Source organism: Crinia signifera, chromosome 1 (genome assembly GCF_055691185.1).
Source record: "Crinia signifera chromosome 1, ASM5569118v1, whole genome shotgun sequence".
Lineage (NCBI taxonomy): Eukaryota > Metazoa > Chordata > Amphibia > Anura > Myobatrachidae > Crinia > Crinia signifera.
The window spans coordinates 252,860,698-252,878,185 of NC_139217.1; the positions used below are offsets into that span (position 1 = coordinate 252,860,698).

Sequence of the window (17,488 nt, forward strand, 5' to 3'; positions counted from 1 at the left end):
CTGCAGACATGTTGCGCCTGCTGCCTCCCTCTGTATCATCATAGAGTCTCTGGTGATTAACAGTAATAACTACTACCACTATAAAACTGGGGAGAATTTGGATCTATGCAGGTTTTTGGTTTATATTATGTAAACTTTATACATCTTTAAACCATTTTATTTTCCAGGCATATATTAACTTCTACCCCATTTAATAGTTATATTAAAATACACAACATAATTAGCAACATAAAAAAACCCAGCATATACTATATCAAAGGTTCCCAAGCATCGTCCTGAAAGCACCGTAAACAGTACATATTTTAGTGAAACAAGGCTTCAGCACAGATGGTATAATCCTCAGGAACCCACACAGTGCATGTTTTGCAGGTCTCCACCCAGAATCAAGTGAAATAAATAGCTCAACCTGTGGATCTTTTAAATTGTGTCAGTCAGTAATGAGTGCACCTGTCGGGTGACCTGGAAAACGTGAACTGTGTGGGGTCCTGAGGACCGAGTATGAGAACCACTCGACTATAATCAAACTAACTGATATAATAATTAAGTCACCTGTGCTTTAGCATGGATATCACTAAAGCCCTGTACACCCGATTTGAATATGACTATTCAGTTTTGCTTATATAGTCAAAATCAAATCGAAAAGCTTTCAGCCCCGCGGCATACAAATCAATAAAAAAAATAGATTTTAGCGGCAAGACTATATAGTACAGTCTAAATCGAATGTGTACACTGCGCCGTGTGATTCGATCCGAATTGAGTAGAAATTGAATCGCATCGTGTGTACGGGGCTTGAAACCTGAACTGTTAGGGTGCATGGAGGGCCGCGTTTGTGAACCACTGCTATATACGTATAACCAACAGTATCCAAATTTCTCAAAAGGAATAGAACTGAACTGTGAGCCACCTGAAGAGTTCACAAAAAAACAGATCATGTAATAAGACAGTTTGTAGTTAAACACTGGTCTTTAGCAGTGACTACATACCTAAAAGCACATGCCATATTACTACACTACACTCATAAACATTGGTAAAACAACGCACGTAAAGCATTATAGTAATTAGATCTATGTAGATCTCCAAAAGTATGAGATCCATTCTGCTATTTTGCTCTCATTCTCCTACACTTTTTGAATGGCTCCAGCAGTACAAATTCTTCAGTCATCCTGTGTAACCTGAAGGTTACTCAGAAGACAGATGTTCATGCAGATGATTTGAGGCTGCATACTCTGGCACAGCAGCAGATCAGAGATGTATTCAGGAGGTGTCTATTCACACAAGATGCCCCCTGCAGCTCTGACGGTGGCTGTACAAATTGTGTAGCTCTCTGAATGAAGGCAAAGATACACATAACCAAAAATTGCACATAAAGAATGATGCGACCCTCACCTCCTTGAGCCGCTCCATGTCCTTGAGGTAGAAACCGATGTAGAAAAGACTCAGGTAGGAATTGACAAACTGAAACTTAAAAACAAAGGTGAAAATTAGGTACAGACAACAAGATACATAATAAAAATAGCAAAACAAATAATGTAAACACTTATAATATACAATATGTACTGTAAATTGTTTAACGTTTTTCCAAAACCCATATATTCACCAATTGGAAATTGGGGGGCTTCATATAGTGGGCCAACTTATTGCTCTCCATTCACAGACACCATTATCTCATTCCTCGTTGTTGTCAAATTCAATATTATTTGTACTTGTAGATTTTCTTTTCATCAAGCCCAATATTATGGGAGTAACATTTCTAAATCAATCCCAACAAGGAATTGGGCAACCCTCTGGACACTTTATTAATGAACCTTCCTTAATATAAGGGAGCTATGTCCACTTACTTCAAATTTCTTAGAACCTCTGTGGAGTGTTTTCCCCTCAATACCGATGGTAACGCTTCTCCTATATATAAAAGACCTTTTCGATATGGTGTTGTTACTATGTTCCCCAGCTAAATTTACTGAAATGTATCTCAAAATATTGCAACGCTCTTTTATTTCACATGACAAGTGGTGGTTATGATGATTCTACTTGTCCTAAGTGTTGACAACTCTCTGCTGATGTACATCAGTTTCTGGGCCTGACCTCCTGTTAGGATAGTCTCTTTGGACCCACTTTATGCCCCATACCCACAAGAATGGGCAATTTTTGGTCTTTACCTGGGTGTGGATTACTAAATCGACAGTGCCTAGGTTGACATTCATTAGGTAGACCATGGTAGACCAACAGTGAAAAGGTCAACACAAACTAAGTCGACATGGAAAAGGTCAACAAGAGGTTTTCATGTTTGTTTGGGGTCTATGTCGACATCAGTCAACAATTTGTATAACGTGCACCCTCGCATGGCTCACTTTGCTCTGAGCATGTTTCTCAACTATAGTCCTTGTGGATCGCAAAATATGGAAAAGCTCTCAGAAAGAAAAAAAATTGGAAAAAACTCATGTCGACATTTTAACTTCTATTCAATTGAGTTAAATTTTCAAGTCGAACTATTGCTTGTGTTGATCTAATGCATGTTGACTGTTTGACTAGATCAACCTTATGATCTACCTAGATACTGTTGACCTTACAACCGGCAAAACCATTTTACATCTTTGTTTGCCTACACTGGAAAAGTTTAAAGATAAACTTTTCTTTACTTTCCACATGGGTTGGTTGGAAGCATCTCTCCAGAAAGGGGATACGGTCACTAGGTCTACAAGCATTAGGTCGACACCACTAGGTTGACATGCATGAAGGTCGACACAAGCATTAGGTCGACACGGGTAAGGTTGACATGGGGTTTCATGACCTACCATCCACTAGGGAGTGGTGAGAGAATAAAATATTGAGCGTAGCGTAACACCGTGCCCACAGCAGGGCGAGCGCAACGAGCCGCGCGAGGGGAAGCGGTGCTACGTTTCAGTGTCCATGTCGTCGTCATCCGGGACAAAAAAATGAAAAATCCCACGTCCACCTACTGCGTGCGTCGACCTAATAATCCTGTCAACCTTACATATGTCATGTGGACCTTCCTGCATTTCGACCTAGTGGTGTCAACCTACTGCTTGTTGACCTAGTTCATGTCTATCCTATACTCCATTCCCCCAAAAAGAGACCTGTACTAAATTATTTATTCCTACATGGGAGAATTTCATAGAGAATCTTCGTACTTCCACTAAAGAGGCTGTTTTTTGTGGTTTCCACCGTACTCTGGCCCTTATTCTGGTCGGTGCGGATATAGCCGCGTGCGTTCGGGCCGCCGATGTTTTGTATCTGCGCATGTCCAGAGGCGTCTCTGCGCATGTGCGAGCGGGGCGTACGGCCAAATCCCGCATGATATGTGAACACTCCGAACAGGGGGTGGAGAGGGGCGTGAAGGGCTATTTGGGCTCATTACCAAATGCATACGCCCCGCGTTTCATGGGCGTTCCCATGCAAACGCTGGGCGTACGTATGGTAATGCGGCCGTGACGCACGTGTAGGGGGCGGACATATGACATCGCCGGATGTCAGCTGCCCGCCCAGATCCCTGCTTTTGCACGGAAAAATGTCCGTGTGGTCTGAGGTTGCGGGAGCTGGTGGAGCACTCGGTCCTGCATTCGATGGTCTGCGACCATCGAATGATGGGGGAGGTTCCCTTAGATGGAGGAGGCGTATTCCGTGAAAAATACACGTGCGGTCCGTTCGGCCAGCTTCTTACCGCGTACGGACGGATTTGGCGATCTGTCTGGAAGGCAGGGTTTCGCACGCACGGTCCTGGCCGCATAATCGGATCCGGCCGCACTGATCAGAATAAGGGCCTCTGTGGTACTAGACATGGGCTCTCCCCAAGATCCAACAACATCTTTACAAGAGAGATATAGCTTGATTTGCTTGATTTGCTTCCAGATTCTCTCCATCTAATGTGTCTACATTGAATTTCTCATTGTTTGCTTAAAAAAAAGGTTGCTGTTGATATGGACGAATGCATATATTTGACTATTTTATTGTTCACACATGAATGTATTTTTTATAATGCTTCAATACAGTAAATAGTTAAAAAAGTAAAGTAAATCTACCCCTATCATTTCTATTCTGACATGGAGCTTTGCCAATATATGTTATTACAGCTCTCCTGGGACACTAACCATTCTGTATTCCCCTCTATGCACCTGAAAAGTGTCTCGCTGTCAAGCTGGCATCTAGGCCTATGCTACAAATTTACTCCCAACCGGTTCCCCCAGATCCCTTTCATTGGCGAACTACTTACTAATACAATTTTGATGATTAGATGTTTCTCGTAGGCACTCTGTAAACGGTAATTCTCTGCAAGGGTGAGATAAGGAAGGTTGTCAAATAAAGAGCTGAAAAACGGGAATTGACGGGAAAATTGTATAGCCAAAAGCAGAAAGATAGGAAGATCAGGATAAAGTACAATAAATTATATATAACCACAGAAAAAAAAAACATTAATAAGGAAACAAGGAAGAAGAGCTAGAAGCGGACTGTAATATCAAACAAATGATAAATACCCATATCATTTAACCAGTACGCAATCTTCCTGTACACTTCATCACAAGAACTAACGATAACAGCCAAAAGGATCTTTGGGAAGAAGCGCACAAGCCGTGGTAGTTCTCGGATACTGAGGACAAACTCCTGTAAGAGAGCACAGGATGAGGACCAGGTCAATGCACGTATGCACATTTCTTCTATAATACGCTGGGAAGCTGAAGATGCCCAAAGAACAGATCCTAGTCTGCCTGCTTAATAAAAAGTAAATCAGAGGAGAAATCACTCAAAGCAAAAGTGAACCCTCAGTGCTCCTATATTTAATATAACCCTTTGTTAAAAATATAAAAAAAAGTAATGTGACCATAGATAAAGTACAACACAGTAATATGTGATAAGTTCTCCAGTCTCACATTTCAAAGTTATTTTGTTGTACAATAATTATACCCAGATGGCTTTATTGTCAATGTCACTTGCAACCTATACGCTACAGCGTGTTTCATAAAACATAAAATCTAGCACTCACCTTACAATAAAAGGTCTTCTCGGTTGACATTTAAATTGTATATGAGCTCAGCATACTCTCACATACTCTCACATCTGCTGACATGAGCAGCAGTCAAATCCCCAGTGTAAAAAGCTAATTATGATCCCAGGCTGTTAGCAAATTGCATACACTATATAAATGTCAATATAAGACATTTCAAAGATAGATATGTGTTAGATGCACTCTATGAGATGGTGTATCTAACACACTGTAACACACAGAATTAGCTTTTTTGTGTCTCCTTGGGGTAAAAGGAGATCCACAATAGGTGAACATATTATAGTCAGGATGTACTTAAATATACTTGGCACTAGTAGGAAGCAAGGCACCAGAGACAAATTTACTTCAATATTCAGGAAGTGGGTAGTAGGAGAAGAAACCACTTAGCGCACCTGGTGTTCCTTAAAAAGATCTTTATTTCATCATAAAAAACATCAAAAATATTTTCTTAAAATCCACAAGCAAAAAAAAATCATGAATAAAATTTCCTGATAAAAGAAAATAAATGGTATGATCCTCCTTACCCAGATGACGGGGTGGAGCCAAGGGGATGGTATAACAGGGTGTTTTCTCGTGAATAGAAGAATCACCCTGTAGGCTCCACAGGCTTCTGGGTGGGAGTAAGTCCTCCTAGGTTAGTGGTAGCAATCCTGGGCCAACGCGTTTCGAGTCCTGGAGACTCTTTATCAAGGCTACTGGACTGCTGTCTGCTTCCTTTATTTATAGTTGAAAAAGTGCGGGAAAGATGGAGGGGCGGGGAGCGTGTCTCCTCCTCCCGCCCCGGAAGTAGTGGTCCGGCACTCTTGTTTTTCCCCGATCAGTCTATTGTTTACTTCCGATACCGGAAGTGAGCGAAACCGGAAGTGGACGTCATCGGCGGCGTCTGTGTTGAAAACGTCTTTTTGGACTGTAGAACGATCGTCACATCCTTTGTGGGTTGTTGGGAGGTGGCGTCTATCATCTTCCGCCATATTGTAGGAGGAAATTGCCGCAAATCGCGGCACTTAGAGCTCGTTTCTAAATGGAAGCCTGAGCCGCCATCTTTAGTGTGGTATCCGGGCATCTTTTTCCATTCCCTTTAGTTTGTGCCTCAGATAAAGAAAAATAGAGGAATTAGAGCCATCGAAAATTCCTGACACAATATAAACACAAAAATGGACATCATAGGGATAAATACATCTATTAAAATGCGGATAAAAAGACTATTAGAAAAAAGGGGCAGATAAAAAGCAATAAAATTGATGAAAAAACATTGGTAAAAAACATTTCATATAAGGATCATCACAGAAACCATTTAAGTTCAAAGTCTTTGTTGAGACCATGGGGTGTTAATGTCTTAAGTTTAAAAATCCATTCCATTTCCTTCTTTGCCAGCATGGTCTCAACATCTCTGTGTTTCCAGGTGGTTTTCACACTTTCTATTGCCATGAAATCTCGAATGAAGTTACTGGAACAGTTATGTGTGGTACTAAAGTGCTCAGATAAGGAGTGGGTTTGTGCACCATTTCTTATATTACGCAGGTGTTCCATCATCCTTGTTTTTAAGGCTCTACTTGTACGTCCAGTGTAAAACATGCCACACATACATTCGATAAGGTAGATGACATTTGGTGTGTGGCAAGTGATGAACTGTGCAATCTTGTATTTCTTGTTGTTCACTTCGAATGATGTCCTTTTGGATGTTTTGGATTTAACCGCTTTGCACATCCCACAAGCACCGCATCTATGGAAACCTTGTGTTCGTATGCGTGATGTTTCCGTGCATGGAAGGGCACTTTTCACCAACTTCTTCTTTAAATTGTCTGATCTCCTATAAATAAATTTGGGCTGAGTTGGAAGAATATTCACCAGGATAGGATCCTTTCTCAGGAGGGACCAATGTTTTTTGAAGATAGCTTCGATTTTTTGTTGATGAGGACCAAATTGGGTGATGAAGGCAAGGTCAGTTCTCCCATTTTTCTCCTCTTTTTCAGGTTTTTCTTCAAACAGGGACTGTCTATCTATGGTGGCAACCTCTTCTTTGGCCCTCTTAATTTGATTGAACTCATAGCCACGGGCTCTGAAATTCGTGGCCATTTCTGTTAGTTGTTCTTCGCATATCTCCTCTTCCGTGCAATTCCTCTTTACACGTAGAAATTGGCTTTTTGGGACACTATTAAGCCACCTCGGGAGGTGTTGACTTGCTTTATGAATATAGGAATTTGTATCCGTCGGCTTTTTGAAAGTTTTAGTCTGTATTGCATTGTTTTTGATATATATAGTCAAGTCCAAAAAGTGAATTTCTTGTTGGCTCCTCATGAAGGAGAAATGGATGTTCAATGAATTAGTGTTCAGGTAGTTGCAGAAAGCATCGAGTTCTTCTTCTGGTCCCTTCCAAAAGAAGAGTACGTCGTCTATATAACGTTGCCAGGATACCAGGTATTCCCCCCAGCTATGATTGGCCCAGATGTTATCCTCCTCCCACTTGGCCAGGAAGAGGTTGGCATAGCTGGGGGCAAACCTGGTACCCATGGCCGTCCCTACCAATTGTAGGTAGTAATCATTGTTGAAGAAAAAATAGTTGTTTTTTAGAATAAACGACATTCCCTCCATTATGAAATTTTTCTTCAAATCGATTAGAGAAGATTGGTCAAGGAACCACCTGTTTGCCTCTAAGCCGTCTTCATGGCAAATAATGGTGTACAGAGAGGTAATGTCTGCCGACACCATGTACATGTTCTCACACCATATTATTTCCTTAATTTTTCCCAAAGTATCGGTAGTGTCCCTTAAGTAGGATTTTGTATTTTTCACTATAGGCTGCAGGTGATGATCGATATATTGTGACAGGTTGCTTGTTAGGCTGTTTGTTCCTGCCACTATAGGACGTCCTGGAGGATTCGTTGAATCCTTGTGCACCTTCGGCAGTATGTATATAGTAGGTACTGCAGGATGTGAAGAGTGAAGAAAGGCTTTCTCTTCTTTAGTAATTGCTCCTTTCCCAATATTTTCATCCAGCCATTTTTCATAGGCATTATTAATCCTTACAGTAGGATCGTTTTTCAGTTTTTTATAGGTTGCACTTTCTAATTGGTTTAGAATCTCCTTCTCATACCAATCTCTGTTCATAATAACGACACTCCCCCCTTTGTCGGAGGGTTTGATAATGATGGTTTCATCGTTTTGTAAATCTTTCAAAGCAGACCTTTCTTTACGTGTGAGGTTCCATTTACGTATGTACTTACTCTTATTCAGAGTTTCCATGTCATCCAAAACTAGCCGTGTGAAACTCTCCACATAAGGTCCCTTAAGATGTGCCGGAAAAAATTTTGATTTCCCTCTAAACTGGTTAAACTCTTGGGCAGGCTGTTCTTCTTTGTTGTGAAAGAACTTTTTCAGAGTCAATTTCCTTATGTACTTCTGCACATCAATAAAAGCTTGGAAATGGTCCATCTGGCCCGTTGGTGCAAATTTCAGGCCTCTCTGTAACACTGATTCCTCTTCTTTAGTTCACACATTTTAAAGAACGAGAGGATATGGTGAAATCAGCCTTTTATTTTGATTTCAATCCGAAAGAACAAGATATCTCAGATGACAACATAGAGACCGTCATGACTTCCCTCAAAGAAAGCCTTCTGAAAGAGAATAAGATCTGGTGGGAGATTGCAGCCCTAGAGAAGTATGCTGCAGAAAAGGTCGTCCCGAGGGGCCTCAGAATAAAGAAAATACCCACCTTCTCCGACGCCTCTGAAGACTTCAAAAAAGAATGGGATACAATTCTCACTCAGTGCTCAATGTCCCTAATTAACCTCATTATTAAGGAAAGACAGAGAGAATTAAAAGTCCTTAATGAAAGGATACAAATCCTTCAAAGACTAATCGGACCATTCAAGGAGGTAGAGGAGTGCATAGAGTTACAAAAAGTGATTGAAGACAAGATCGAGAAAAATACCCGTAAATTGGTTAATAAAAAATGGAGGAAATTCCAAAGGGATTTCGACTTTATAAAAGCCGGAAAAACTCTGAAAAAGAACTCTAAAAAGAACCCCAAAAAGAATACAACAACAAAAAATAGGGGAAAATATGAGAACATTTCCCAGTGGAGAGAGGACGAGAATAGACAACATCGCCCCACACAAACAGGGTTCAGAAAACAAAGACCGGAAAAGAACACAGAGAGACTTTATCAGAGATCGAGATACCGTGGAAACCAGTTAGAAAGAAATTGGCGTCATGAAGATAGAACACCTATGAGACCGAGATTTCAAAGGAATGAACCCATACGAGAAAGAGATAGAAGGGACCATTATGAACACCCGAGGGATGATATCTCCATCCCATATCGAAGACATCACTCTTTTTTAGGGGAGAGAGGTCCCCAGAGGAGAGTCTATTAAAAACCAAAAAGACAAAGAGGGGAACCAGGGCGGGTAAGAAGAACTCAAATAAACATAAAAAAAGAAAGAGAAAACATAAAAGGCGAAAACCATCTGAAGATGAAGGTAAAGGTAATGATGATTCCATTCCAGAACAACCATGCCATGTTTTCAACTTGAGTTCAAGAGTCCTAACTAAAGAAGAGGAATCAGTGTTACAGAGAGGCCTGAAATTTGCACCAACGGGCCAGATGGACCATTTCCAAGCTTTTATTGATGTGCAGAAGTACATAAGGAAATTGACTCTGAAAAAGTTCTTTCACAACAAAGAAGAACAGCCTGCCCAAGAGTTTAACCAGTTTAGAGGGAAATCAAAATTTTTTCCGGCACATCTTAAGGGACCTTATGTGGAGAGTTTCACACGGCTAGTTTTGGATGACATGGAAACTCTGAATAAGAGTAAGTACATACGTAAATGGAACCTCACACGTAAAGAAAGGTCTGCTTTGAAAGATTTACAAAACGATGAAACCATCATTATCAAACCCTCCGACAAAGGGGGGAGTGTCGTTATTATGAACAGAGATTGGTATGAGAAGGAGATTCTAAACCAATTAGAAAGTGCAACCTATAAAAAACTGAAAAACGATCCTACTGTAAGGATTAATAATGCCTATGAAAAATGGCTGGATGAAAATATTGGGAAAGGAGCAATTACTAAAGAAGAGAAAGCCTTTCTTCACTCTTCACATCCTGCAGTACCTACTATATACATACTGCCGAAGGTGCACAAGGATTCAACGAATCCTCCAGGACGTCCTATAGTGGCAGGAACAAACAGCCTAACAAGCAACCTGTCACAATATATCGATCATCACCTGCAGCCTATAGTGAAAAATACAAAATCCTACTTAAGGGACACTACCGATACTTTGGGAAAAATTAAGGAAATAATATGGTGTGAGAACATGTACATGGTGTCGGCAGACATTACCTCTCTGTACACCATTATTTGCCATGAAGACGGCTTAGAGGCAAACAGGTGGTTCCTTGACCAATCTTCTCTAATCGATTTGAAGAAAAATTTCATAATGGAGGGAATGTCGTTTATTCTAAAAAACAACTATTTTTTCTTCAACAATGATTACTACCTACAATTGGTAGGGACGGCCATGGGTACCAGGTTTGCCCCCAGCTATGCCAACCTCTTCCTGGCCAAGTGGGAGGAGGATAACATCTGGGCCAATCATAGCTGGGGGGAATACCTGGTATCCTGGCAACGTTATATAGACGACGTACTCTTCTTTTGGAAGGGACCAGAAGAAGAACTCGATGCTTTCTGCAACTACCTGAACACTAATTCATTGAACATCCATTTCTCCTTCATGAGGAGCCAACAAGAAATTCACTTTTTGGACTTGACTATATATATCAAAAACAATGCAATACAGACTAAAACTTTCAAAAAGCCGACGGATACAAATTCCTATATTCATAAAGCAAGTCAACACCTCCCGAGGTGGCTTAATAGTGTCCCAAAAAGCCAATTTCTACGTGTAAAGAGGAATTGCACGGAAGAGGAGATATGCGAAGAACAACTAACAGAAATGGCCACGAATTTCAGAGCCCGTGGCTATGAGTTCAATCAAATTAAGAGGGCCAAAGAAGAGGTTGCCACCATAGATAGACAGTCCCTGTTTGAAGAAAAACCTGAAAAAGAGGAGAAAAATGGGAGAACTGACCTTGCCTTCATCACCCAATTTGGTCCTCATCAACAAAAAATCGAAGCTATCTTCAAAAAACATTGGTCCCTCCTGAGAAAGGATCCTATCCTGGTGAATATTCTTCCAACTCAGCCCAAATTTATTTATAGGAGATCAGACAATTTAAAGAAGAAGTTGGTGAAAAGTGCCCTTCCATGCACGGAAACATCACGCATACGAACACAAGGTTTCCATAGATGCGGTGCTTGTGGGATGTGCAAAGCGGTTAAATCCAAAACATCCAAAAGGACATCATTCGAAGTGAACAACAAGAAATACAAGATTGCACAGTTCATCACTTGCCACACACCAAATGTCATCTACCTTATCGAATGTATGTGTGGCATGTTTTACACTGGACGTACAAGTAGAGCCTTAAAAACAAGGATGATGGAACACCTGCGTAATATAAGAAATGGTGCACAAACCCACTCCTTATCTGAGCACTTTAGTACCACACATAACTGTTCCAGTAACTTCATTCGAGATTTCATGGCAATAGAAAGTGTGAAAACCACCTGGAAACACAGAGATGTTGAGACCATGCTGGCAAAGAAGGAAATGGAATGGATTTTTAAACTTAAGACATTAACACCCCATGGTCTCAACAAAGACTTTGAACTTAAATGGTTTCTGTGATGATCCTTATATGAAATGTTTTTTACCAATGTTTTTTCATCAATTTTATTGCTTTTTATCTGCCCCTTTTTTCTAATAGTCTTTTTATCCGCATTTTAATAGATGTATTTATCCCTATGATGTCCATTTTTGTGTTTATATTGTGTCAGGAATTTTCGATGGCTCTAATTCCTCTATTTTTCTTTATCTGAGGCACAAACTAAAGGGAATGGAAAAAGATGCCCGGATACCACACTAAAGATGGCGGCTCAGGCTTCCATTTAGAAACGAGCTCTAAGTGCCGCGATTTGCGGCAATTTCCTCCTACAATATGGCGGAAGATGATAGACGCCACCTCCCAACAACCCACAAAGGATGTGACGATCGTTCTACAGTCCAAAAAGACGTTTTCAACACAGACGCCGCCGATGACGTCCACTTCCGGTTTCGCTCACTTCCGGTATCGGAAGTAAACAATAGACTGATCGGGGAAAAACAAGAGTGCCGGACCACTACTTCCGGGGCGGGAGGAGGAGACACGCTCCCCGCCCCTCCATCTTTCCCGCACTTTTTCAACTATAAATAAAGGAAGCAGACAGCAGTCCAGTAGCCTTGATAAAGAGTCTCCAGGACTCGAAACGCGTTGGCCCAGGATTGCTACCACTAACCTAGGAGGACTTACTCCCACCCAGAAGCCTGTGGAGCCTACAGGGTGATTCTTCTATTCACGAGAAAACACCCTGTTATACCATCCCCTTGGCTCCACCCCGTCATCTGGGTAAGGAGGATCATACCATTTATTTTCTTTTATCAGGAAATTTTATTCATGATTTTTTTTGCTTGTGGATTTTAAGAAAATATTTTTGATGTTTTTTATGATGAAATAAAGATCTTTTTAAGGAACACCAGGTGCGCTAAGTGGTTTCTTCTCCTACTACCCACTTCCTGTATCTATCTTGGGTGTTTTGGGAGAACACCAGGAAGAGAAACCACCAGCAGCAAAAGGGGTGCGCAGGGGCAGTCTAAGTTCAACTTTTCTTTTTACTTCAATATTCCCCCACATAGAATACTGATAAACCAAAGCATTTATTTATTTGATTTCTCTCACGACCACGTGATCTGCATGTATTAAAATAAGAGATGTGCATTTGTGAGTAGTATATAAAACTGAAACATACAGCGTTGTAGTTTTGTAATTTGAGACATTACCCTCACTTAAAAGGTTCAGAACTCTGAATATATAGCGGCATGCAATCCGATTTTTAATTGTACAAGCACCCTGATGGGTGCTTTTAATGTTAAATGCACCCCCATTGGCAACGCCACCCCCACAATCAACGCCAACCCGAAGCGTGGCGAGCGGCGGCTATACGCGTCCTCTGACCTTTTCATACCCCCACTATCCACGTCGGAGTGGAGTTGATTTTAGATAGTGTGGCGAGCTTGAAGCGTGGCTAGCCCCGCGAGTGGACACGGATTACTTTACATTTATTGCGCGTCCCCTCGCGGGGCTCGCCACGCTTTGTGCTCGTATTCTGCGTCCCCTCGGGGGGCTCGCTGTGCAAGCCACGTTTCGGGCTCGCTGCGCTCACCACACTATATAAAATCAACTCCACGCCGACGTGGATAGTGGGGGTACGAAAAGGTCAGAGGACACGTACCGCCGCCGCTCGCCACGCTTCGGTTTGGCGTTGATCCTGGGGCCTTGCAAATGGTTGGCTGCCACCACTCATTCACCTACTTAACATATCTGACAGGGTTTAGGAGCACCCTAATAGGTTCAGTAAGGAGGGTGGGGCAGCTGCTGTAGTCGTATAGGTACGAGTGTCGAGGGGGGCAGCACCTTTGCTGTTACTGCATCTGGCTGGCACTTGCTACCAGCTTCACTGCTGCAGTGTTGGCCAGTGTGTTCTTTTACAGGTTATACAGCCGCTCAGAGCCTCTTCAGTACACTTGGAGCTTTTGTCTTTTGCAATAAATATTGTTTAATATTATGCTCTAGACCGGTTGTAAATACTGTACCAGAGTATATATATATATACATAAATTATTATTCCCGGTGTTGTACAGTTCACTTACCTGAAGTTCAAAGCAAGCTAGCATAACAACAAAGACAAAGCACAGGCAGGACATGCAGACGGGCAGACTGACACAGGACTGGAAAAGGAGTCGCTTCCATGGCGGGTAATAGAACTCTTCACAGTTAGTCACTGGACTGATCCTCTTGACCCCCTATTCAAAATGATCAATAATAGGAGAGTGGTTACTGTTAGTGGGCTACTGTCTGCTACAACTTATTACATCTGATGACATACTGAATGACAGACGAAGGTTGCAAAGAGTGGTGAGGATGGCAGAAAAGATCATTGGGGCGGAGTTCCCCACTGTCCAAGAACTATACCTAGCCAGGGTCAATAAGCGTGCAGGAAAGATCTTGGCGGACAAGCTACACCCTGGCCACAACCTGTTTGAACCCCTTCCGTCAGGCAGACGTTTTAGGTCCATCCCAGCAAAGACGACAAGAACTACAAAAGGCTTCTTCCCAATAGCTGTCCACCAACAAAACCATATTGAACATACCAAATACTAACTCGAACTGTTCTAGATATATGTGAAATGTATGTGATGTATGTTTATGCCTCTCTTCCCACCCCCTTTGTGTTCCCTGATTGATGCTGCACTGTTACCACAAAAAATTCCAAGCATACGCAAGTATACCTGGCCAATAAAGATGATTCTGATTCTGATCTCAACTTATTAAGAAGTGATCCCATGAACAGGTCATTGGAGTTTTTAATTCAAAGTAAAAGCAAAAAAGCCTTTGGTATCAATAATCACTTACCCTGAACTGTGGCCGTGGCTCTTCAATAAATTCTGCCGGGGTATCTAATGTCCCCCACTTGTAGGCCAGCTCGGCTCCTCTGCGTTTCCACCCTTCTAGAAACAGGGTTGCCCAAACTACATTGAAGAGAGCAAAGACCACACAGCAAATGTCGCGGCTGGTCTGAGAAAACAGACAAAAACAATATCAACTTTGACTGGAGAAGGTGACAATGCTCATTTCTACAGTGGAAGCACATACAAATGGGGTGCGCCATAGCTGTGTATCCTTCAGCTTCTTATTTATTGACAGTTTCTTATATACTGTAGTGCGCTTTACAATTGGAAACAACAGTGATTAAACAAACTGGGTAGAAACAAACCGACATGAAGGTAGGAGGGCCCTGCTCCAAATCTTACATGAGAATAGAATTCCATAGCATAGCATTCCCACCAGATTATAGGACAGTCCTGATGGAATGCAATTAGAATGCTACTGTAGGTTTTGTGGGGTTCTGGAATATGATAGGCTTGCCTGAAGAGGTGAGTTTTCAGGGAATGCTTGGAAGTTTGGAGGCTAGAGGAGAGTCTTAATGTGCATGGAAGGGCATTCCATAGGGTGACAAAAAAAACTGCAAGTTTAAGAGGGAGCAAGTAATGATTGTGGATGAGAGATGAAGATCTTGTGCAGAGTGGAGAGGTCTGATAGGGGTTTTGAGATAAGCCAAGAGATATAAGTCGGTGTAGTCAGAGTAATGGCCTTGAATTTAAGTAGAAGTATTTTATATTGAATGCGGTACTATACAGGCAACCAATGGAGGGACTGACAGAGCGGATCAGCAGACGTTGTACGTCTAGCCAGGAAGATCAGCCTCGCAGCTGCATTCAAAATGGATTGTAGTGGTGAGAGTCTTTTCTTAAAAAGACCGGTAAGGAGGCTATAGCAATAATTAATGCGTGATATAATGAGTGCATGGATTAAAGTTTTGCAGTGTCTTGTGTAAGGTACGGACAAATTTTGGATATGTTTTTTAGATGTATATAACACGATTTAGAGACAGATTGAATGTGAGGAATAGAGAACAGTTCAGAGTCGAGGATGACCCCTAGGCAGCGAGCTTGTGGAGTAGGATTAATTGTAGTGTTCTCAACAGTGATAGAGATATCAGGTTGGTAACTACTCTTGGCTGGTGGGAATATAATTAATTCTGTTTTGGAAATGTTGAGTATGAGATGACATCCAAGATGAAATGGCAGAATGACATTCAGAGACATGGAGCAATAACGATTGTGACAATTCAGGGGAGGATAGATAGATTTGAGTATCATAAGCGTACAGATGATACTGAAATCCAAAAGAGATGATTAGTTTCCCAAGAGAGGAGATATAGATTGAGAAAAGCAGAGGACCTAAGACTTAAGGCCCCCATACACTAGGGCGACTTGTCCTTAGGACAAGTCGCCCCCGACTTCCCCCTGAGCTTCCCCGGCTGCTCCCCGGGGGAGCTTGATTAGATTGGCACTTGATGTGCCATTTTTTACATGTGATAAATCGTCTCGATTTATCACATGTAAAAAACCCGGGGAGCAGGGGGGGGGGGGGCTACAGAGGTTGGAGCTGGTGGGAGCAGGGGGGCGGGGGACGCTGCGGGGGACACGTCTGTGTCCCCCGCTGCTGGGGACGCTGCGGGGGACAGCGTCTGTGTGGCGAGGCGGTAGAGGGAGCAGGGGGGGCTGGGGACGCTGCGGGGGACACAGGCAGCATAGAGCCGGGCAGGAGGAGCCGGCGGGAGCTGTCAGTGCTAGAAAAAAAAAAGCCTATACAATGAATGGGCAGCCTGTGATTGGCTGAGCGCTCTCTCAGCCAATTGCTGACTGGCTGAGAAAGCGCTCAGCCAATCACAGGCTGCCCATGCATTGTATGGGCTTTTTTTTTTTTTATTCATGACAGCTCCCGCCGGCTCCCCCTGCCCGGCTCTATGCCGCCTGTGTCCCCCGCAGCGTCCCCAGCCCCCCCTGCTCCCTCTACCACCTCGCCGCTCCACTAGGTCCCAAGTCGGGTGGTCGGACGTGCAGCAGGTCCGACCACCCGACGCAGATCCGATGCGCACGGGACCGCGCATCGGATCTGAGGGGACATCAAAACTAGCCGATTTTGGTCCGATTTCGGCCAGATCCGACTGATCTGGCTGAAATCTGACCAAAATCGGCTAGTGTATGGGGGCCTTAAGCCTTGTGGTGCTCCGACTGACAGAGGTAGTGAAGAGGAGGTAGAATCAGAGAAGGGAACACGGAAATAGTAATTAGATAGGTAGGATGAGAACCAAGAGGGTTGTGTTCTGAAGACCTAGGGATTGTAATGTTTGAATGAGAAGAAGCTTCTTCTGCTTGTACTGAAACTTAAGCATTGATTGTGCTATCAGTTTATGCACATGTTTTTAATGTAAAACACACAGATACATTTATAAGTTGTAATAAGCAATGTTAGATTTATATTTTTTGTGATTTCACATGTTTTTACAATGTGGAGATTTATTAAAGGCAAAATCTAATGTAAAGTCAAATATAAACCAAAATCCCATTCAAAATCTAATATCAACATAGGTACTATTACAGACAAATACAGGATTTCTTGATCTATCTATCTATCTTTCTATCAATCTATATATCTATAAATAGCTAATAACTCCTCACCTCAATGAGGTTAAGAACCGCCAGTCACCACTAGAGGCCAAATTACTCCTTTGGGTGCTAAAAGATGTCATAACAGAAAGTGAAAGCAATATTTGTAGGGACACTGATCTGTTTCAAACTTGCTGGATATGGAGGTGGGGTGGAGAGTTTGTGGGCTAAAAACTGTCACAGGTCAAAGTGAAAGTACATTGCAGAAGCCATCATTTTGACAGGCGCTTAAC

The 17,488-nt window shown here is 42.3% G+C and overlaps 1 protein-coding gene across 6 annotated transcripts in view; it reads right to left on the reverse strand.

Annotated features, from left to right (window-relative positions):
* ANO8 (anoctamin 8) overlaps positions 1-17,488 on the reverse strand; it is a 101,598-nt gene that overhangs the window by 24,201 nt on the left and 59,909 nt on the right. For all 6 annotated transcript variants that reach the window (XM_083180161.1, XM_083180167.1, XM_083180163.1 and 3 more), the window contains exons 8-12: positions 14,596-14,757; positions 13,833-13,985; positions 4,491-4,617; positions 4,229-4,284; positions 1,387-1,461 (exon numbers count right to left, since the gene is read on the reverse strand). In XM_083180161.1, coding sequence (XP_083036287.1) covers positions 1,387-1,461; positions 4,229-4,284; positions 4,491-4,617; positions 13,833-13,985; positions 14,596-14,757 — 573 coding nt within the window. The remainder of the gene's footprint in view (positions 1-1,386; positions 1,462-4,228; positions 4,285-4,490; positions 4,618-13,832; positions 13,986-14,595; positions 14,758-17,488) is intronic.